This window comes from Hyperolius riggenbachi, chromosome 10 (assembly GCF_040937935.1).
Source record: "Hyperolius riggenbachi isolate aHypRig1 chromosome 10, aHypRig1.pri, whole genome shotgun sequence".
Taxonomy (NCBI): Eukaryota; Metazoa; Chordata; class Amphibia; order Anura; family Hyperoliidae; genus Hyperolius; species Hyperolius riggenbachi.
The window spans coordinates 244,436,935-244,460,987 of NC_090655.1; the positions used below are offsets into that span (position 1 = coordinate 244,436,935).

The 24,053-nt window shown below is 47.4% G+C and overlaps 1 protein-coding gene across 1 annotated transcript; it reads right to left on the reverse strand.

The window, feature by feature from the left end:
* Positions 1-12,200, reverse strand: LOC137535074 (zinc finger protein ZFP2-like). Its single transcript, XM_068256861.1, has 6 exons — positions 12,051-12,200; positions 5,764-5,857; positions 5,231-5,322; positions 4,774-5,140; positions 1,807-2,773; positions 1-1,402 (listed from the first exon to the last, which is right to left on the reverse strand). Exons 2-6 carry the CDS (start codon positions 5,795-5,797, stop codon positions 1,267-1,269), a joined length of 1,596 nt encoding a protein of 531 aa, XP_068112962.1. The 5' UTR covers positions 5,798-5,857; positions 12,051-12,200; the 3' UTR covers positions 1-1,266.
* Between the last annotated feature and the right edge of the window lie 11,853 nt (positions 12,201-24,053).

Here is a 24,053-nt window from a genome sequence, read left to right on the forward strand (position 1 = left end):
ACCCTCTATGATACTGTATGTATGGCGGCTGGAAGGCTGTGTGTGGGTGGAGCCCCCTGTGATCCTGTGTGTGGGGGCTGGAGGATTGTGTGTAGGTGGGACCACCCTGTGCTCCTGTGTGTGGGGGCAGGAGGGCTGTGTGTAGGGAGATGCATTCATAATTGAGCAACTGAGCCTGTAATAACAGTTGGCAGATCTCACAACTGGAGTCCCTAAAAGATAAGAGAGGCCAAAAGGCAGTTTCACCCAACAACCTCAACCTATACCCAGTGTTCTCCCCAGCCTCTTTGAGCCGGTTGCTCCACCCGGCTAGTTTTGGTGAGCACCCGGTTGTCATCGGCTCACCTCCTCCTCTGCTGTAAGCATAGTTGCTCACAGCAGCACCAGCCCTGCATTCTCTCATATTGCCCTACCTGGCTACTTTTTCATGCCACCTGGCTAGAAAACTATTTCTGGGGAGAACACTGCTATAGCTATAAGCGGACTGCTGCTTAGGTCTTCATCTCTGTCTTAAAGTGAACCTGAGATGAAAGACATCTCAGATTCTACACTTGCCTGGGGGTTCCTTAAGCCCCCTTTAGGCCGCTCAGTGCCTCACCGTCTCCCCGAGTGGCTCCCGTCCCCTGCAATATGGAACGGTAGCCTGGCCGAGTTGCTTTTTGTCACGCTTGTTTGGTCCGGCCTCACAGCTGTCACACTTCTGTGCCCCAGGAGCATTCTGTGCCAGCACAGGACTGAGGGCCGGGCCGCGCATGAGCGACTTGGCCAGGCTACTGGGCTGTACTGCGGGGGACAGGACCCACCTGTCCCCCGCGAGGGACTGAGCAGCCTCAAGGGGGCTTAAAGAGAACCTAAACTGAGAGGGATATGGATGTTTCCTTTTAAACAATACCAGTTGCTTGGCAGTCCTGCTGATCTCTTTGGCTGCAGTAGTGGCTGAATCACACAGCTGAAACAAGAATGCAGCTAATCCAGTCTGACTTCAGTCAGAGCACCTGATCTGCATGCTTGTTGAGGGGCTGTGGCGAAAAGTATTAGAGAGACAGGATCAGCAGGAGAGTCAGGTAACTGGTATTATTTTAAAGGGAAAAATCCATATCCTTCCCAGTTTAGGTTCCCTTTAACGAAGCCCCAAGTAAGTATGATACCTGAGATGTCTTTCATCTCAGGTACACTTCAATGATTTGCTCCATTTTGTGATCCACTCCGCATGCAAATCACAAAAATCAAAGCATCAGCAGACTAATTCAAATCACAGGAACCGATTTATACTAACGCGATATAATTACGATCCCATTTTGCCTGAACACAGACATCCTGCATGCTGCCTTTCTTCTGCTTTGCTCCTTGTGTTCCCAGCATCCAGTAGAAGTCGCAAAAAGCAATTGGCTGAGAAATCACACTGAAAAAAAAAAATAAAAAAAAAAAAAAAATAAATAAAAAATCGCACTGCATTTTTCTTTTTGCGATCTTCAGTATAAAACAGGCCTTACACTTATTGCAAGTGTGATATTCCTCTAAACATTACCGCATGTATGTCAGCACCATCTAGGATTGCACACTTTCCCATGTACGTTTAGATGACCTTTTGCTCTAAAGTATTTCCCACACTCAGGATGTATAATTGTTGACAGGTTGCAGTTTCCGATGTATGTGGAGGGCTTTCTCTTTTTACAATCACAAAACTTTCCTGCTCTTTAAACAAGAAAAGGTACACTCTTTAGAGTGTGTTCTTTAATATAGCTGGAAGAGTCCCTTTCTCAGCAAAATATTTCCCTCATTCTGAACATGGAAAATGATACTCACCTGTGTGTTTTGTGGTGGGCAATAAGGTTTCCTTTGGTAATAAAACGTTTTCCACATTCCATGCAAGGAAAAGGACGTTCCCCAGTGTGAATTCTTTGGTGCCTAAGAAGGGAAATTTTCTGACTAAAACAATTCCCACAATCAGAACATGAAAAGGGACGCTCGTCGGTGTGTAGCAGCTGGTGTTTAAGAAGGTTTCCCTTCAAAGTGAAAGATTTCCCACACTCTGAACATGAAAACGGCCGCTCACCAGTGTGCGTTTTCTGGTGCGTACGAAGGGTTGTTTTGTTCCTGAAAGACTTCCCACACTCTGCGCATGAGAAAGGGCGCTCATCGGTGTGACTTCTCTGGTGTTCACGAAGGATTTTTCTCTCAGTGAAGCATTTCCCACACTCTGCACATGAAAAAGGGCGATCGCCTGAGTGAGTTTTCTGGTGCACACAAAGGGCTCTTTTCTTAGAGTAACATTTCCCACACTCCGCACATGAGAAAACCTGCTCGCCCGTGTGAGTTCTCTGATGTAGAAGAAGGTGCCCTTTGTCAGTGAAGCATCTCTCACACTCTGGACACTGAAACGATCGCTCACGAATGTGACTTCTCTGGTGCGAGGCAAGAAAAGAACGCCTTTCAAAACATTTACCACATTCAGAACACTGGAAGTCCTTATCACCTCCACCACTACAAGTACCAGTACCTGGGTCACCAGACTTAATGGTATTGGGCGGATCTCTAGATCTACTCTCACTGTGAAATATTGAATTGATATTTAGGGTAACAGGATGAGCTCTGTCAGTGGAATCCTCAGGATTAGAGGGATCCAGTGATCTGTCCTCATGGTGAATTCTCTGATGTGTATTTCCAGTAATGGGGTTTCCTTCTGAACCTTGTGTGACGCCATCACCTTCTGCAGCATCATCTGGAGGGGAGATGTGACGTCTCTTCTTTTTATTCTGGAGATAGCGTCCATCTGTTGGAGAAACAAGACGAAAGTCAAATTCAAGTCATGACATGTTGGTCTAATAAACTTCGTACAGCACTATTAATGACTTAAAGAGACTCTGAAGCGAGAATAAATCTCGTTTCAGAGCTCATAATTAGCAGGGGCATGTGTGCCCCTGCTAAAACGCCGCTACCCCCGCTGCTAAACGGGGTCCCTTACCCCCCAAATCCCCTCTGTACAGCGCCGGCTGCGCTTCCTGATTGAGGCAGGGCTAACCGATGCAGACCTGCCTGACGCGCGTCTATCAGCGCGTATCTCCGCCTCTCCCCCGCTCCTCTCAGTCTTCCTTCGCTGAGAGGGGCGGGGGAAAGGTGGCGATGCGCCGCTGATAGACGGCGCTGAGAGGCAGGGCTGCAGCCGTTAGCCCTGCCTCACCAGCAGCAAAATCTACGACCAAGTTGGTTGTAGATTTTGCAACGGGGGTTTTGGGGGGTAAGGGACCCCCGTTTAGCCGCGGGATAGTGGCGGTTTAGCAGGGGCACACGTGCCCCTGCTAACTATGAGCTCTGAAGCGAGATTTATTCTCGCTTCAGGGTCTCTTTAAAGAGGAACTGTACCAAGGATTGAACTTCATCCCAATCAGTATATGATATACCCTTTCCCATGAGAAATCTTTATCTTTTCTCAAATAGATCATCAGGGGGGTCTGTGTGGCAGATAATGTGGTGAAATCCCTCCCACAGTGTGATGTCTTGACCAAGGTCCAGACAGTTTGCTGTCTGTGAACATTGTTGTGGGAATTAACATTGTTTTCCAACTGCCAAGCTAGCAGTATCTCCCTCTGTGCATAGAACTCTCAGTAACAAACATTCTGCCAGATTACCTGGCAGAACTAAAGATGTCACCAACTGTGATTAAGTTCAGAATGTAAATCGGGAAAGAAAAGATTTTACAATGCTCAAACACTGACTAAATAATCTATAAATGACTATTGTAAACAATAAGAATTTTTATTCATTGTGTTTTCTTCACTACAGTTCCTATTTAAAGTGTACCTGAGATGAAAGACATCTCGGGTATTATACTTACCTAGGGCTTCCTTAACCCTTCTGGCGGCCAATTAAAACCGCCAGGGGGCAGCGCAGTACTATTTTTAAATTTTTTTTTCTTTAACTCATGTAGCTAGCCTAGCGCTAGTTACATGACAGCCACTGAGCTGCAGCATCCGCCCACCCCCTCCGATCGCCTCCGGCGATCAGGCCCATCAGGAAATTCCGTTCTGAACGGGATTTCCATTAGGGCTTCCCCCGTTGCCATACCGACGTCATGACATCAAAGGGAGTCCCGATCCACCCCTCAGCGCTGCCTGGCACTGATTGGCCAGGCTGCATGGGGTCTGGGGGGTGGGGCACGGCAGATCGTAATAAAAATTTTTTTTTGCAAATGGGCCCAGCAGGGCCTGAGAAATCCTCCTCGGGCTTACCGCCAGGAAGGTTAAGCCCCTTTGAGGCTGACAGTCCCTCGCTGTCTCTCCAGGTGATTCCTGTACCCGCATTATGGCCCGGTAGCCTGGCCGAGCCACGCTCGTGAATGATCAGTGTACTATTGTTCTGAGATAAATCTCCCTAAGCCCACACAAGTCTCAGCACTGTGTGCCATTACACACACTGGTGTCAGGAACCATTAGCAGGGAGTTTCTAGGGAAGTGCAGAGAGGAGGGGAACTGCCACTTCCTCCCCACCCATATTCGATGTCGGAGATTACGATTGAACACAGCAGGGGCCACAAGGGGGGTCTGGAAGGTGCTGATGGCACTGTGATATATGTCACTGCACCACCCATGAATCAGAATAAAAAATAAGTTAAACATTTTCTGGTTCAGTGGTACTTCAAACCAAGTCATTTTATAAGCTGGTCCACCATTTGTGATCCAGCCTCCTCTTACATTGTGCTTCAAAATTCTAAAGATTGTGCATCACATAACATGAAAACATTAAATATGACTCTATCTAATGTGTATGACTCACCAGTTCCAATATCTAGAGAACATTTGTCTTCTTTAATTGCCCTCAGCCTGCCACCCTTCTTCATAGTCTGCTGATCACTCCTCACATATGTCTCGTCTTCTTCCTCTTTAATTGTCTTCATTTTAGTCTCTTCCATAGACTGCTGATCACTTCTCACATATGTGTCCTCTTCTTCTTTTTTGATTGTCCCCATCACGTCACCCTCCTCTATAGACTGCTGATCACTCCTCACATAAATCTCTTCTTCTTCCTTTGTAATTGTTACTTTCATATCACCCTCCTCCATAGATTGCTGATTGCCATCTACATAGGTCTTCTCTTCTTTTTCCTCTTTAACCTCTACGTTTCCATAAACCTGTTCTTTACCCTCAAGAAAAGAATACAGAAAATGAACAGTCCATTTACAAGAATGCATTCCCCAATTCTTTTCTTGTTTTAGACTCTTAACTGCACCTACATGATAAGGGTGAGGGATGGTGTGATCTTCCTGTGTACAGTCCCGGGAAAAAAGAGGACCTGTACATCTCTCTTGTCGGTTTCTGGATGCATCTGTAGAAAAACACACCGACTGAATACATTGTCTCTATGGGCTTGATTCATTAATCAGTTAAAAATCAGCGAGCTCACGCTTTGCACGGTCATGCTGCATAGCGTGCTTTCATAAGTTCCGTGAGCTCCTTCCTAAGTTACACACGCTTCTTTCATATGCTGTGCGATGTGAAGTAGCGTGACCGCTATACTTAACTAATGTTAATTGGCACGATACTTCACATTGTACAGCAGATGAAAGAAGCGCACATAACTTAGAAAGGTGCTGACGTACCTTAGAAACGCATGCTACGCAGAATGACCGTGCATAGCGTGCGCTCGCTAATTTTTAACTCGCACCGATTAACGAATGAAGCTGTATGTATTTATCAGATGATGGGAGATGTAGATGGACTTTCTGTACTGCTCTCTTCTCTACAAGAAATGAAAGTCTCCTCTTACCCGATGATGTGACGGGTGGCTGGTTATTCATCATGGCGTCCTTGTAGAGGTCCTTGTGTCCTTCAGATCAGGGGCTGCTTGCTTTCTTGTTGCCCTGGTGTGAGAAAGACAGGGAACCACATTACATACATCAACAAGATCTAAGGACTAGCTCGTCAAAGTTACATATATACACTTTCTTGTCTTTTTAAGACACTATTTTAAATGTTTATGTGTTATTTTCTGTTCCTACTTCCTTTTGTGATGTCTTATTTGTCTGCATTTGTGTGAATACTTATAGTGACTCCTTCAACTAAATAATATAAGTATGGCTAGGTTGTTACACTGGGGGCAGTGAAGGGGGATAAGACTTGCGTTTCAGGAGCAATTTTTTGGGGCATATGGTTGTATATCTGTGCTGTGCTCAAGTGAAATACTGTAGCATTTAATTAGTAGGTGTAGCGCTGGCACATCCACAAACTCTGTTGCAAATACATGTGTGGAATATGCAATAACGGCAAATCACCCTTGCCTGCAAACTGACCTACCCAAGGCGTGTGTGTATGTATGTGTGTGGTGGGGTTGAGATCTGATTGTGGCTGCATTAGCATGTATTGTACTATAGAGAGGGCAATGCTACACGACTGATGTTAAATACAGCAAAGTAGCAGAGTTAATAAACCCTTTGCACACTCAAACACTTATACTCATTAAAACATAAACACTTCCTCAAAACTTTTTCTGAAAAGCATATGCTTTAACCTCCCTGGCGGTAAGCCCGACCTACACTCGGGCTAGCTGCCGCAAGGGATCACATGGCCCCAGGAGGATTTTTTTTTACTAAAACGTGCTTTATTTTGTTAAGCTAGCGATTCGCTAGCTAACCATGTGGCCCAAGTCCCTCCGGTCCCCACCGATCGCCCCCGTTATACGTATCCCCCAGGGATCCCGCGATGGCGCAGCCTCCCAATCAGCTCTAGGCTTCGCTATGGGGAGGATCGAGACTGCGCATGACATCATGACGTCATGTCCGATCGTCACCATATCGACATATGAAGCTGAATGGAGAAGCTGCGGCTCTCGCGGGATCGCGGACTGGTAAATATAGCCGGCGCCGATCACGGGGCTCAGAGAGGTGTCGGGGGCTTGGGACACATAGTTAGGCAGCCTAGTGCTAGCTAACAAACCAAAAACATTTTTTATTAAAAGGCTGCTCTGTAAGTGTAGGTCCTGCAGTCTGTGTCTTTTGATGTGATTGGACAAAGCTAACAGCGCAGGTGACAGTGCCGTAGATCTTCCCAAAAGTAAATTTAAACAGGAAAGTCACAAGAAAATCAGGTACTAAACGTTGTGCTATGTCTTTTTTTTTTTTTTTTTAGGAATTCAGAAAAACAAAAATGCAATCATAGCACCAAACAAAGGATGGCAGTCAGTGGGAATGGGGCCAAGATCATTGTTCGTTTTCAAAATCTGATTTGGTCTGTGCAACGTTCCGGTTCAGCCCGCATATAACTCCAGCTATTGCTGAGGCAGGGGATAAAATCCAGATCCTATCTCTTTCCCCAATGCCGGACAGCTGTTCCAGAAGCTAAAGGGTTACCTAGGCAGCTCCCCTGCTAGATGCATGTTTACACTACTGGGGCACAGCAAGGTCACCTGACTCAGATTTTGCCTGTGCAACGTTCTGGTTCAGCCGGCGTATAACCCCAGCTATTGCCGAAGCAGAGAATAAAAACCCGGATAACATCTCTATCCCCAAAGCCTGACAGCTGTTCCAGAAGCTAAAGGGTTACCTCTGCCAGCTCCGCTGCCAGACGGGTTTACACTAGTGGGCACAGCAAGGTCACCTTCTCACAGGGCAGGGGAGGGATTTCTCATAAACAAGCCTGCAGCTGTGCAAACAAAGCACATGTGGCAGACTGGTTGTGTGAGTGGAGCTTGCAGGCCCAGGCTGCTGGGGTGTGATCTGTACTCCCAATAATCGGGTAATCTCAGTAAACATGGCCATCCTACAGGCGTCCAAATCTACAAAAAAACTGATCACTCCCCTACTGGAAATCCACAGAGAGTCCCCATCCACCTACCACCTCACACACCACCTGACTCACTGCCAGATATCCACAGAAATCCAGCTGTTAATCAATTAAACACCTTTCCCTGCTAGTTATGGATGAACTGAGAAAGTATGGATCTATGTAGCCGTTGATAGTCTAAACAAATGTTCATCTTATGATGAATGTTTGATCGATAATTCAATTAACACAGGCTCTGATAAATGGATTTTTGCTTGATTTAATGTTTTGAACAAATCAATAAATCAATTACATTCTCAAACGTTTCATTACCTAGATGAGACACACACACACACACCAGACTACTGTATCTGACACACACACACACACCTTTATAATTACATGACTAAAACTGTTAAAGGGAACCCAAGTTGAGGGTGATATGGAGGCTGCCATATTTATTTCCTTGTTAACAAGGCAAAACCCAGGAACAAGCATATGGCTAATCCAGTCTAACCTAAAACAGCTTAATCATCAGATGCATGCCTGTTCAGGGTCTATGGCTAAAAGTATTAGAGACATGGGATCAGGAGGACTGCCAGGCAACTGGTGTTTAAAGGAAACCTGAGAAGGGGGATGTGAAAAAAATGATACATACCTCCAGCCCCCCTCAGGCTGCTCACTCCCTCACTGTCCTCCTGTGGCGCTATTCGGCCTGTAAAGTCCTACAGTCTGAAGTGTACTGTACATGCGCGGCCTGGCTGCGCGCGCACCCCCATTGCAGGAAGCCCCAGGTATTATCATTTTTTTTTATATCCCCGTCTCTGATACACTATTAAAAGGAAATAAATATGGCAGCCTCCATGTCCATCTCATCTCGGGTTCCCTTTAAAATCATGAATGAAGTGGGCCAGCATGCTTCTCAACCTGGCTACCTCAAATTGGCACCTTAGGTTTTCTAAAGGTGCCTATAAATGACTAGATTTTTCATTAAGAAATTCATCAAACCACTTGAGAACCACAGCTTACACCCACCTAGTGACCAGGCTATTTGTTTTGCAATTTAGTGCTCTGAAGCTTTAATAGCTCTCTGCAGAGCCACACAAATTGGCACACAAATGAATCCCCCACCCCCCACACCTTTTCTGAACATCAACAGAGCTTTCTGTTGGTGGGCTCTGATCGCTGCTGCAGGGCTATGGTTTTTTTTAATTAATTTGTTTGTTTTTTTTAATTAAAAATTACTTTTTATTTACTTATTTTTCTTCCCTCCCCCCGCCAGTCAATCAGGGTGATCCCCTCTCATAGGCATTAGCCTATGAGAGGGGATCACGATCTGAGCCGAGTGACACGGCTGTCCCCAGTACAGTGCTGCAGTAGATCGCAGCGCTAGACAATAAATTAAAAAAAATAAAAATAAACGGCGGTTTCGCTGCTGGTAGACTGATGATGGAGCGGAGCTCCGTCACTCAAGCGGGGATCCCCTGCAATCCCTGCCCACCGTTCTTGACACCTTTCAGCATTACGTTGTCCTTGGAACTGCCACCTTCCTGACGCCTCTCGGCGTTAGGTAGTCGGGAATGGGTTAATGGGCGATCAAAACTAACTAGTAGTCCACTCACTGCAAGCAGACCCTGGCGATACTCCATAACTAATTGATCTGAACAATATTGTGCCTCCATGCTCTGAAACCAGAAATCGATTCTGTGTCGTTCCAAATCATGGGGAAGAGTATCATGGGTTAGGCATCAGTAGAGGGAGAGTTAAGGGTTAGGCATCATTAGAAGGAGAGTTGTGTGTGAGAGTAGGGTTAGATTAAGTCATAACAGAATATTGGTAAAGATTATTGATTTTTTAACTATCGCAATTAATTAGTACAATATAGGTAATTATACCGATATTCTACTAGTGGCAATCCCCTGCTCCCATTTTTACATGCATGCATAAAATGACTGTTTGGGCACAGTGAAAAACTATATTCAATTGATCACCTGGGAGCTGTACAGGGGAGGGAGGGAGGTCCACTAGACCCTGGGAACTGTATAAGGGAAGGAGGGCGGGCACAAGACACAAGGGAACTGTATAGGGGAGAGGTGTGACCACTAGATGCCAGGGAACTGTATAGGTGAAAGTGGTGTAACCACTAAACACCAGGGAACTGTATAGGAGAAGAAGGGGGGTTGTCACAGGACACCAGTGAACTGAGTAAGGATGGAGGGTGGCCACTAGACACAAGGAAACAGTATAGGTGAGGGAGGACAACCAGACAGCAGGAAACTGTATAGAGAAGGAAGAGGACCATTAGATACCAGGGAACTGTATAAGGAAGGGAGCGGGGCACTAGACACCAGGGATCTGTATAGGAGAGAGAGGGGGCCAGTAGACATTGAGGTTGGCACGCGACTTGCTCTCAATTATCAAATTTTGGTCTCCAATCATAGCACCCTCTTACTGCACAAAGCATTGGGATTGGCCAAAAACAACCTATTGGAAACCTAGCAGTTTGGGAGTGTGCCATTCGCCCAATCATATTAGCAGAATTTCCCTATGATGTTTCCTGCTCGGTCCCCTAAGCTAGACTAGCGTCCATTTATTTTCATTTGGTATGAGCGACTAAGCCATTATCATCCAAACGTATCCATCAGGAACGATTGCTGTACATGGATGATAATTGCTGTTTTTTACTGTCATTGGGACACTTTTTTTTAAATGATTCCCGTCAAACTCGCAGTGTATTGTTCGTTTGTGTCGACCGCATTCTAGAGTGTGATTGGGGCTTCATCTATATTTTTGGCATGCTGTGTAGTGCTTTCATCTGTTTAGTGCAGTGGTCCTCAAACTAAGGCCCGCGGGCTGAATTCGGACCTCCAAAGCTTTTTCACTGGCCCCCCAAACACAAAATGTAAAACTTATAGATGGGGCTCACTGCACCTTTAAATATCAGCGGCCCGCATACAGAATAGTGGTGCTGGCACCACCCATCCACATACTGTAGAAGCCAGTGTGCAGTCATTTGCTGGCTTCCAATCCAGTTCCGCATCAGGTGACACTGCTGTCCAACTGAGCCGTAGGTTTTCACCTGGGTATGCTTCTCTGTCTGGTGCACAAAGTCGTTTTTCGAGCACTGCATGACTGAATGGCTGCTGCTGGGAGATCTCCTCTGGGAATCAATACCTAGATTCAATGGAATGTTTTTCAACATCATTTTATGTATGTTCCGGGCCCCCCGCAATATGAAGCATATTGACCAGGCCCTTGACCGAAAAAATTTGGGGACCCCTGGTTTAGTGTATTCTTTATGACACTGGCGGTCAATAATAGGTTAATAAATCTAGGCTGATGCCAATGTTATTATTATTTAGTATTTATATAGCGCTGTCATTTGCCACAGAACTTTAAAGTGAACCCGAGGTGAAAATGAACTGATGAAATACATTTTGTTTAAAGATAGCCCATGGTTTTATTTTTATACTTAAATTTACAAAGTAGAATATTTTGTTGCCTCTGCTCAGTGACGGTCTATTAAGTGTCCCTAAATTAAAATTTTTACAAAATCTGCTTTACTTACCTGGGGCTTTCTCCAGCCCTTTGCAGCCGACTGTACCATGTTCACAGCTCTTCTCTCCGCCGCCGCTTCGGGGTCCCCGCTCAGTGCAGAGAACGACCTCGAGTTCGTCCTTAATGCGCCTGCGTTAATCGCCGCTGTCAATCACGGCGACGTTGTGCGCCTGCGCAGTAAGCCACGGACAACGTGACCATGACTGATAGCTGCTCTTGATGCAGGCGCAATAAGGATGATCTCGAGGTCGTCCTCTGCCCCGAGCGGGGACCACACGGCAGCGGCGGAGCTGTGAACATGGTACAGTCGGCTGCAAGCGGCTAGAGAAAGCCCCAGGTAAGTAAAGCGGATTTTGTACAAATTGGCTGAAGATTCCTTTAAGTCTGGTCTACACATCCAATTTTGATTAGCCACTTTTACCACCTCCTTGTAGTATGAGGGCTAGCAGATTGTGAATACAGATTGTGCAGGTAAGGTCATACTACATGGAAATGGTAAAATTGGCCAATCATTGGCTAATCAAAATTGGATATGTGTTTGCACTCTTATTGCTGTACTTTACCTTGCTGTGTACATGATCCCACTGAGTGTAATGGATGACTGCACTATCTATAACCCCAGTCTTCTCTATATCTTTTTATGCATGCTTTGTGTTTACAACGACTGTTGGTGATGAGGCAGAGGACACAGGGGGTTACTGGATGTAAAATGTATGCAATACAATATCATCACATTACCTCTTCTGCTGCCAGTCCCAGCAATGTCTCCCGTATACTTCCGCCAACTTCGCCCCTAACTTCCTGTTCAAAGACCACGCCCTTTTCCTATCTCTAGGGCTCTGTACGTTCCAATTAGTATAGCAATGTTTCCATCTTGTGGGGGACCGCAGAACTGCAGCCGTCATACACTGACAGACTTTCTCCCAGCATGCCCAAAAGATAAATCCCTCTCTGTTCGAAATCCGACCTATCATTTGCACACGCTGCACATCAATTATTAATAGATTTCAGCATGAAATCGGCCTTTTCCATTTGCGGAGTGATGCGAGTGCGGCTACCTTGCCGCTTTGCATAACTTCCGCTGCTTGGCGGCGCGTCACTTCAGCATCGGAAGTAGTGATGGGAATTCCGGCTCTTTTGGCTCGGCTCCCATTAAAGAGCCGGCTTCTATGGCTCTTAAACGGCTCTTCATTTAATATCATTAGAAGCCACTCAGATACGGAAGAAAAGCCCCTCCCCGTCTCCATGACAACTCCAGGCTGCTTCTCTGAGTGGGGCAATCCCTCCTGCTGCTGCTCTGCTCCACCCCATACACCCCTACGAGCTACAGGAGGAGGACTACATCTCCCGGCATGCCTCAGCGCCCTTTATTGCAGAGCAGAGGCTGCGTGGGGTGGCTGAGGCACTGGCTCTTCTCAAAGTGGGCATCGGCTCCTCTGGTTCTCGTCAATGAACCGGCTCTTAGAGCCGGCTTGTTCGCGAACGACCCATCACTAATCGGAAGACGTGGAAGTGTATGGAGGGGCAGCAGGCGGATGCGGCTGCAGATTCTCAGCTCGCTCCGCACGCAATGGAAAATGTAAACATTTTTACTACTATCCGCACGCAATGGAAACTGTTCCATTGCCGTGCATTGGTTTCAAGACACCCGCGGTGAGATGCGGCTATGTAGGCGCATCGCACCGCATATAATGGAAACGGGCCCTAATCAATTGCAGACACTCCACCTCGGATTCCTCCCCCCGCTAATGCAGATCTCCCCCTATGCAGAGTATTAGTGCAGCAAAGTGCTCTGACACTCACCTCTCCAGCCAGCGGACTCCTTCCTCTATGCTGCCGTCATCTCCCGGTGCTTGTAATGACCTGGCGGCACCATGTGTGCAGACATGTACAATGCCAGTTCAGGGCCTAGGGGTGACTTTGGCCCCAGAGAAATGATGGCTGCACAGAGGAAGAAGTGTGCCAGCTAGAGAGGTGAGTGTCAAAGAACTTTGCTGGTGATGTGTTGAACTTGAAGCAACAATCTTCGGCAGATTTGATCACAGTACATCAAATCTGCTGAGGATTGTCTCATAGTGTATGGGCACCTTTAGTTTAACCACTTCCCGACCGCCTAATGCACAGGGGCGGCCGGGAAGTGGAGCCCTGAAGGACCGGCTCACCCACAGAGGCGGCGGTCCTTCTAAGGGCATGGGCGGAGCGATCGCGTCATCCGTGACGCGATCCTCCGCCGGCTACTGTCACCGCTCGCCCGCCGCAACATCCCGCCGGCTATACGGAAGCGCCGGCGGGATGTTAACCCGGCGATCGCCGCATACAAAGTGTATAATACACTTTGTAATGTTTACAAAGTGTATTATACAGGCTGCCTCCTGCCCTGGTGGTCCCAGTGTCCGAGGGACCACCAGGGCAGGCTGCAGCCACCCTAGTCTGCACCCAAACACACTGATTTCTCCCCCTCCTGCCCCAGATCGCCCACAGCACCCATCAGACCCCCCCCCCTGCCCACCCCCCAGACCCCTGTTTGCACCCAATCACCCCCCTAATCACCCATCAATCACTCCCTGTCACTATCTGTCAACGCTATTTTTTTTATCCCACCCCCCTGCTCCCTGCCCCCTCCTGATCACCCCCCACCCCTCAGATTCTCCCCAGACCCCCCCCCCCAGACCACCCCCCCCCCGTTTACTGTATGCATCTATCCCCCTGATCACCTGTCAATCACCCGTCAATCACCCCCTGTCACTGCCACCCATCAATCAGCCCCTAACCTGCCCCTTGCGGGCAATCTGATCACCCCCCCACACCAATAGATCGCCCGCAGATCCGACATCAGATCACCTCCCAAATCCATTGTTTACATCTATTCTCTCCTCTAAACACCCACTAATTACCCATCAATCACCCATCAATCACCCCCTATCACCACCTGTTACTTTTACCTATCAGATCAGATCCTAATCTGCCCCTTGCGGGCACCCAATCCCCCCCCCCCCCCCACACGCTCAGATTGCCCTCTGACCCCCCCTTATCAATTCACCAGTGCATTAATTACATCTGTTCTTCCCTGTAATAACCCACTGATCACCTGTCAATCACCTGCCAATCACCTATCACCCATCAATCACCCCCTGTCACTGCCACCCATCAATCAGCCCCTAACCTGCCCCTTGCGGGCAATCTGATCACCCACCCACACCATTAGATCGCCCGCAAACCCGCCGTCAGATTACCTCCCAAATGTATCGTTTACATCTGTTATCTTCTCTAAACACCCACTAATTACCCATCAATCACCCATCAATCACCTCCTATCACCACCTGTCACTGTTACCTATCAGATCAGACCCTAATCTGCCCCTTGCGGGCACCCAATCACCCGCCCACACGCTCAGATTGCCCTCAGACCCCCCCCCCCCCCTTATCAATTCGCCAGTGCATTAATTACATCTGTCCTTCCCTGTAATAACCCACTGATTACCTGTCAATCACCTGCCAATCACCTATCACCCATCAATCACCCCCTGTCACTGCCACCCAACAATCAGCCCCTAACCTGCCCCTTGCGGGCAATCTGATCACCCACCCACACCAATAGATCGCCCGCAGATCCGACATCAGATCACCACTCAAGCGCAGCGTTTACATCTATTCTCTCCTCTAAACACCCACTAATTACCCATCAATCACCTCCTATCACCACCTGTCACTGTTACCTATCAGATCAGACCCTAATCTGCCCCTTGCGGGCACCCAATCACCCGCCCACACGCTCAGATTGCCCTCAGACCCCCCCCCCTTATCAATTCGCCAGTGCATTAATTACATCTGTCCTTCCCTGTAATAACCCACTGATTACCTGTCAATCACCTGCCAATCACCTATCACCCATCAATCACCCCCTGTCACTGCCACCCAACAATCAGCCCCTAACCTGCCCCTTGCGGGCAATCTGATCACCCACCCACACCAATAGATCGCCCGCAGATCCGACATCAGATCACCACTCAAGCGCAGCGTTTACATCTATTCTCTCCTCTAAACACCCACTAATTACCCATCAATCACCCATCAATCACCCCCTATCACCACCTGTCACTGTTACCTATCAGATCAGACCCTAATCTGCCCCTTGCGGGCACCCAATCACCCGCCTACACGCTCAGATTGCCCTCAGACCCCCCCCTTATCAATTCGCCAGTGCAATATTTACATCTGTCCTTCCCTGTAATAACCCACTGATCACCTGTCAATCACCTGCCAATCACCTATCACCCATCAATCACCCCCTGTCACTGCCAGCCAACAATCAGCCCCTAACCTGCCCCTTGCGGGCAAACTGATCACCCACCCACACCAATAGATCGCCCGCAGATCCGACATCAGATCACCACCCAAGCGCAGTGTTTCCATCTATTCTCTCCTCTAAACACCCACTAATTACCCATCAATCACCCATCAATCACCCCCTATCACCACCTGTCACTGTTACCCACCAGATCAGACCCTAATCTGCCCCTTGCGGGCACCCAATCGCCCGCCTACACGCTCAGATTGCCCTCAGACCCCCCTTATCAATTCGCCAGTGCAATATTTACATCTGTTCTCCCCTGTAATAACCCACTGATTACCTGTCAATCACCCATCAATCACCCCCTGTCACTGCCACCCATCAATCACCCCCTGTCACTGCCACCCATCAATCACCCGCTGTCACTGCCACCCATCAATCAGCCCCTAACCTGCCCCTTGCGGGCAATCTGATCACCCCCCCACACCAATAGATCGCCCGCAGATCCGACATCAGATCACCTCCCAAATCCATTGTTTACATCTATTCTCTCCTCTAAACACCCACTAATTACCCATCAATCACCCCCTATCACCACCTGTTACTTTTACCTATCAGATCAGATCCTAATCTGCCCCTTGCGGGCACCCAATCACCCCCCTCCCCCACACGCTCAGATTGCCCTCTGACCCCCCCTTATCAATTCACCAGTGCATTAATTACATCTGTTCTTCCCTGTAATAACCCACTGATCACCTGTCAATCACCTGCCAATCACCTATCACCCATCAATCACCCCCTGTCACCCCCTGTCACTGCCACCCATCAATCAGCCCCTAACCTGCCCCTTGCGGGCAATCTGATCACCCACCCACACCATTAGATCGCCCGCAAACCCGCCGTCAGATTACCTCCCAAATGTATCGTTTACATCTGTTATCTTCTCTAAACACCCACTAATTACCCATCAATCACCCATCAATCACCTCCTATCACCACCTGTCACTGTTACCTATCAGATCAGACCCTAATCTGCCCCTTGCGTGCACCCAATCACCCGCCCACACGCTCAGATTGCCCTCAGACCCCCCCCCTTATCAATTCGCCAGTGCATTAATTACATCTGTCCTTCCCTGTAATAACCCACTGATTACCTGTCAATCACCTGCCAATCACCTATCACCCATCAATCATCCCCTGTCACTGCCACCCAACAATCAGCCCCTAACCTGCCCCTTGCGGGCAATCTGATCACCCACCCACACCAATAGATCGCCCGCAGATCCGACATCAGATCACCACTCAAGCGCAGCGTTTACATCTATTCTCTCCTCTAAACACCCACTAATTACCCATCAATCACCCATCAATCACCCCCTATCACCACCTGTCACTGTTACCTATCAGATCAGACCCTAATCTGCCCCTTGCGGGCACCCAATCACCCGCCTACACGCTCAGATTGCCCTCAGACCCCCCCCCCCCTTATCAATTCGCCAGTGCAATATTTACATCTGTCCTTCCCTGTAATAACCCACTGATCACCTGTCAATCACCTGCCAATCACCTATCACCCATCAATCACCCCCTGTCACTGCCAGCCAACAATCAGCCCCTAACCTGCCCCTTGCGGGCAAACTGATCACCCACCCACACCAATAGATCGCCCGCAGATCCGACATCAGATCACCACCCAAGCGCAGTGTTTCCATCTATTCTCTCCTCTAAACACCCACTAATTACCCATCAATCACCCATCAATCACCCCCTATCACCACCTGTCACTGTTACCCATCAGATCAGACCCTAATCTGCCCCTTGCGGGCACCCAATCGCCCGCCTACACGCTCAGATTGCCCTCAGACCCCCCCTTATCAATTCGCCAGTGCAATATTTACATCTGTTCTCCCCTGTAATAACCCACTGATTACCTGTCAATCACCTATCAATCACCCATCAATCACCCCCTGTCACTGCCACCCATCAATCACCCCCTGTCACTGCCACCCATCAATCACCCGCTGTCACTGCCACCCATCAATCAGCCCCTAACCTGCCCCTTGCGGGCAAACTGATCGCCCACCCACACCAATAGATCGCCCGCAGATCCGACATCAGATCACCACCCAAGCGCAGTGTTTCCATCTATTCTCTACCCTAAACACCCACTAATTACCCATCAATCACCCCCTGTCACTGCTACCTATCAGATTAGACCCCTATCTGCCCCTAGGGCACTCAATCACCCGCCCACACCCTCAGAATGCCCTCAGACCCCAGCCCTGATCACCTCGCCAGTGCATTGCTTGCATCTATTCCCCCCTCTAATCACACCTTGAGACACCCATCAATCACCTCCTGTCACCCCCTAGCACACCTACCCATCAGATCAGGCCCCAATTTGCCCCGTGTAGGCTCCTGATCACTCGGCCAAACCCTCAGATCCCCCTCAGACCCCCTTCCGATCACCTCCCCAGTGCATTGATTGCATCTATTTTCCCCTCTAACCACCCCCTGAGACACCCATCAATCACCTCCTGTCACCCCCCTAGCACTCCTATACATCAGATCAGGCCCAATACAACCTGTCATCTAAAAGGCCACCCTGCTTATGACCGGTTCCACAAAATTCGCCCCCTCATAGACCACCTGTCATCAAAATTTGCAGATGCTTATACCCCTGAACAGTCATTTTGAGACATTTGGTTTCCAGACTACTCACGGTTTTGGGCCTGTAAAATGCCAGGGCGGTATAGGAACCCCACAAGTGACCCCATTTTAGAAAAAAAAGACACCCCAAGGTATTCTGTTAGGTGTATGACGAGTTCATAGAAGATTTTATTTTTTGTCAAAAGTTAGCGGAAATTAATTTTTATTGTTTTTTTTTCACAAAGTGTCATTTTTCACTAACTTGTGACAAAAAATAAAATCTTCTATGAACTCGCCATACACCTAACGGAATACCTTGGGGTGTCTTCTTTCTAAAATGGGGTCACTTGTGGGGTTCCTATACTGCCCTGGCATTTTAGGGGCCCTAAACCGGAGTAGTCTAGAAAACAAATGCTTCAAAATGACCTGTGAATAGGACGTTGGGCCCCTTAGCGCACCTAGGCTGCAAAAAAGTGTCACACATGTGGTACCGCCGTACTCAGGAAAAGTAGTATAATGTGTTTTGGGGTGTATTTTTACACATACCCATGCTGGGTGGGAGAAATTTCTATGTAAATGGACAATTGTGTGTAAAAAAATCAAACAATTGTCATTTACAGAGATATTTCTCCCACTTAGCATGGGTATGTGTAAAAATACACCCCAAAACGCATTATACTACTTCTCCTGAGTACGGCGGTACCACATGTGTGGCACTTTTTTACACCCTAAGTACGCTAAGGGGCCCAAAGTCCAATGAGTACCTTTAGGATTTCACAGGTCATTTTGCGACATTTGGTTTCAAGACTACTCCTCACGGTTTAGGGCCCCTAAAATGCCAGGGCAGTATAGGAACCCCACAAATGACCCCATTCTAGAAAGAAGACACCCAAAGGTATTCCGTACGGAGTATGGTGAGTTCATAGAAGATTTTATTTTTAGTCACAAGTTAGCGGAAAATGACACTTTGTGAAAAAAAACTATTAAAATCAATTTCCGCTAACTTGTGACAAAAAAATAAAAACTTCTATGAACTCACCATACTCCTAACGGAATACCTTGGGGTGTCTTCTTTCTAAAATGGGGTCATTAGTGGGGTTCCTATACTGCCCTGGCATTTTAGGGGCCCTAAACCGTGAGGAGTAGTCTTGAAACAAAAATGACCTGTGAAATCCTAAAGGTACTCATTGGACTTTGGGCCCCTTAGTGCAGTTAGGGTGCAAAAAAGTGCCACACATGTGGTATGGCCGTACTCGGGAGAAGTAGTATAATGTGTTTTGGGGTGTATTTTTACACATACCCATGCTGGGTGGGAGAAATACCTCTGTAAATGACAATCTTGATTTTTTTTTACACACAATTGTCCATTTACAGAGGTATTTCTCCCACCCAGCATGGGTATGTGTAAAAATCAACCCCAAAACACATTGTACTACTTCTCCCGAGTATGGCGATACCACATGTGTGGCACTTTTTTGCACCCTAACTGCGCTAAAGGGCCCAAAGTCCAATGAGTACCTTTAGGATTTCACAGGTCATTTTGAGAAATTTCGTTTCAAGACTACTCCTCACGGTTTAGGGCCCCTAAAATGCCAGGGCAGTATAGGAACCCCACAAATGACCCCATTTTAGAAAGAAGACACCCCAAGGTATTCCGTTAGGAGTATGGTGAGTTCATAGAAGATCTCTGGGAGTGGGAGAAAGATCTCTGTAAATGGACAATTGTGTGTAAAAAAAATTAACAAATTGTCATTTACAGAGCTATTTCTCCCACCCAGCATGGGTATGTGTAAAAATACACCCCAAAACACATTATACTACTTCTCCTGAGTACGGCAATACCACATGTGTGGCACTTTTTTGCAGCCTAACTGCGCTAAGGGGTCCAAAGTCCAATGAGCACCTTTAGGCTTTACAGGGGTGCTTACAATTTAGCACCCCCCAAAATGTCAGGACAGTAAACACACCCCACAAATGACCCCATTTTGGAAAGTAGACCCTTCAAGGTATTCAGAGAGGGGCATGGTGAGTCCGTGGCAGATTTCATTTTTTTTTGTCGCAAGTTAGAAGAAATGGAAACTTTTTTTTTTTTTTACTCACAAAGTGTCATTTTCCGCTTACTTGTGACAAAAAATAATATCTTCTATGAACTCACTATGCCTCTCAGTGAATACTTTGGGATGTCTTCTTTCCAAAATGGGGTCATTTGGGGGGTATTTATACTATCCTGGAATTCTAGCCCCTCATGAAACATGACAGGGGGTCAGAAAAGTCAGAGATGCTTGAAAATGGGAAAATTCACTTTTTGCACCATAGTTTGTAAACGCTATAACTTTTACCCAAACCAATAAATATACACTGAATGGGTTTTTTTTTTAATCAAAAACATGTTTGTCCACATTTTTCGCGCTGCATGTATACAGAAATTTTACTTTATTTGAAAAATGTCAGCACAGAAAGTTAAAAAAATCATTTTTTTGCCAAAATTCATGTCTTTTTTGATGAATATAATAAAAAGTAAAAATCGCAGGAGCAATCAAATAGCACCAAAAGAAAGCTTTATTAGTGACAAGAAAAGGAGCGAAAATTCATTTAGGTGGTAGGTTGTATGAGCGAGCAATAAACCGTGAAAGCTGCAGTGGTCTGAATGGAAAAAAAGTGGCCGGTCCTTAACCTCCTTGGCGGTATGAAAAATACCGCCAGGAGGGAGCGCAGCAGTGTTTTTAAAAAATTTTTTTTTTTTAATCATGTAGCGAGCCGAGGGCTCGCTACATGATAGCCGCTGCTGAGCGGCATCCCCCCGCCCGCTTCGATCGCCTTCGGCGATCTCCGATCAGGAAATCCCGTTCATAGAACGGGATTTCCTGTAGGGCTTCCCCCGTCGCCATGGCGACGGGGCGGGATGACGTCACCGACGTCACTGACGTCGGGACGTCATTGGGAGTCCCGGGCCACCCCTCGGCGCTGCCTGGCACTGATTGGCCAGGCAGCGCTGGGGTCTGGGGGGGGGGGGGACCCGCGCCGCAGCAGATAGCGGCGATCGGGCAGGGGCCGGCGGCGATCAGAGTGCTGGCGCAGCTAGCAAAGTGCTAGCTGCGTCCAGCAAAAAAAAAATTATGAAAATCGGCCCAGCAGGGCCTGAGCGGCACCCTCCGGCGGCTTACCCCGTGTCACACACGGGGTTACCGCCAAGGAGGTTAAGGGGTAGAAAGCCCTAGGTCCTCAAGTGGTTAAAGTTTATGTGCAGGACAAAGAATTGAGGGAGGACACAGAGGGTGAGGGCTTCTCTAAAGAAGAATATATGAGAAACGGCAGTGACGTAGCTAATGAGCTCTGGGCCCTGATGCAAGTTTTACATGGGGCCCCCCAAGCACTCTATATATAACAATTGATACGGCACACCAAAACCTGCCAATGGCAACTACATGATTTATTACTATTCAAAGCATCTATAGAAGTGGTTATTATGAGCACAGGACCAATAGATAGCTAATACTACAGTTGAGGGAGGGCCCCTTGAGGCCCCTCTGGCCCAAGGGCCCCGATGCAGTCGCTACCTCTGCACCCCCTGTTGCTACGCCCCTGAGAAACGGGCTTCTAGGGGGGAGGATATATGAGATTGTCTTCTCAAGGGATGGCTATATAAGAAGAGGTTCCTTTGGGGAGGACATAGAAGAGGAGAGTTTCTCTGTGAAAAGATACAGGAGACAAGTGCTTCTCGAAAATATAACAGATTCTTAGTGTGCCCATACCTCACTTGATATTGTGCCTGGTGGACCTTCTGATTCAATAACTTTATGGAATCAGAAGAAAATCGATGCAGCAAAATGATCGTTCAATTAACCTCTGCCAAAATTGGTCGACTGGGTCGATCGGAAATGTTGGAAAAATTGTCAGTTGGAGGATATATATGAGAGGTCATAGAAAAGGATGATATGATGCAAGTGCTGGGCTTTTCTGAGGCACAATCTATAAGAGGAGAGCTTCTCCTGGGAGGATGTATGTGTCGAGCAGACAAGTGCTTCTCTGGGGAAGGAGAGATGAGGGAAGGGCTTTTCCAGGAAAGAATACAAATTTATGAAAACGTTTAAAATGCTGACAGGTTTAACTTGCAGAGTTGGACATCACTGAGATGAGTAAACGCTATAGATTGCTGTGTGAGATTCCCTAGAGATCAGCAGTTACAGAAAGACTTCAACTTCCCTGGCTAGTTGCAACAATCATTCCACAGTCAACATCAATCACTGGGATCACATTTTATACCCATTCCGGTTTTTAGTGAGATGGTTAACCCCCTCCCGACCGATTAACACTGATTGGAGTCAGGAGGGTGGCAGCCCCAGGACCGCCTAACACCAAAAGGCGTCAAATCCTAGGGCAGAAAAGGGAGGGGGGGGGAGGGTGTTCATATGTATGCTAATTTGTACGGCCCTGCAGTGAGCTCTTAAAGCTGCAGAGCCCTGAATTACTAGCAGGGTGTAAGCCTATGGACCTGACGTGGTTAAATTAAGCTCTGCTCCTGCCACATCCCACCGCAAAAAAAAATAAAAAATATATCACCCTGTGGCAGAGCGTGCCGACAAGATCATATGTATAACTGCTTAGTGATGTACTCCCTGCTAGAGATGTAGCAGACGGTTCCAGGCAAACTTTGGTAGTTCGCGTTCGCCTGCGCCAGGCGAAATTTTGCGGAAGTTCAATTCGCCCCATAATGTACTATGAGGGTCAACTTTGACCCTCTGCATCACAGTCAACAGGCACATTGTAGCCATTCAGGCTACACTAAGCCCTGGAGCCCCCCTCCCCCCCTTATATAAGGCAGGCTGCGGCGGCCATTAGCCTCACTCGTGTGCCTGCTAGAGACAGACTAGGGACAGCTGCTGCAGACTTGTTCTTCTAGGGACAGATTAGTTAGGTTCTTGGCTGCTTAGCTTGCTCCCGGCTGATTATTGTTGCTTAAAGCACCCCTCAACAGCTCTTTTCAGAGCTCATCCTGTACTTTTTTTTTTCTATGTGTCAAACTGACACTTTTGTTGCATGCACAGCCTTGCTAATTGATATTGTGTGTGCCACTGCCAGCAGCCCAGCACATTCAGTGACTACCTGTGTGTGTGGCAGGGAGCTGCACATTGTACTACCCAGTAATGCATATACCCAGTACCTGTTGTGTTTACTTAACCCACCTCATCACTGCATATACTAAGCTTTGTGTTGAGTGAACCCAGCTCACTGCATCTAACTACCTGTTGTGTTGAGTGAACCCACCTCACTGCATCTAAGTACCTTTACTGTTCAGTGAACCCACCTCACTGCATCTAACTACCTGTTGTGTTAAGTGAACCCACCTCACTGCATCGAAGTACCTTTACTGTTCAGTGAACCCACCTCATTGCATCTAACTACCTGTTGTGTTGAGTGAACACACCTCATTGCATCTAAGTACCTTTACTGTTCAGTGAACCCAGCTAACTGCATCTAACTACCTGTTGTGTTGAGTGAACCCACCTCACTGCATCTAAGTACCTAAGATAAAATGAAAAGGAAAAAGAATGCCTATAAGGTCTTAAAACAGGAGGGGACCGAGGCTGCACTAAGCAATTATAAGGAGTGCAATAAAAATTGTAAAAAAGAAATTAGGCAGGCAAAGATTGAAGCTGAAAAACAAATCGCTAAGGATATCAAATCTAACCCAAAAAAGTTTTACAAGTACATTAACTCTAAAAAAAGAAAGGTTGACTGTATAGGACTCCTAAAGGATGAGGGTGGGAACTTAATGGTGGATGACCAAGGTAAGGCAGAGT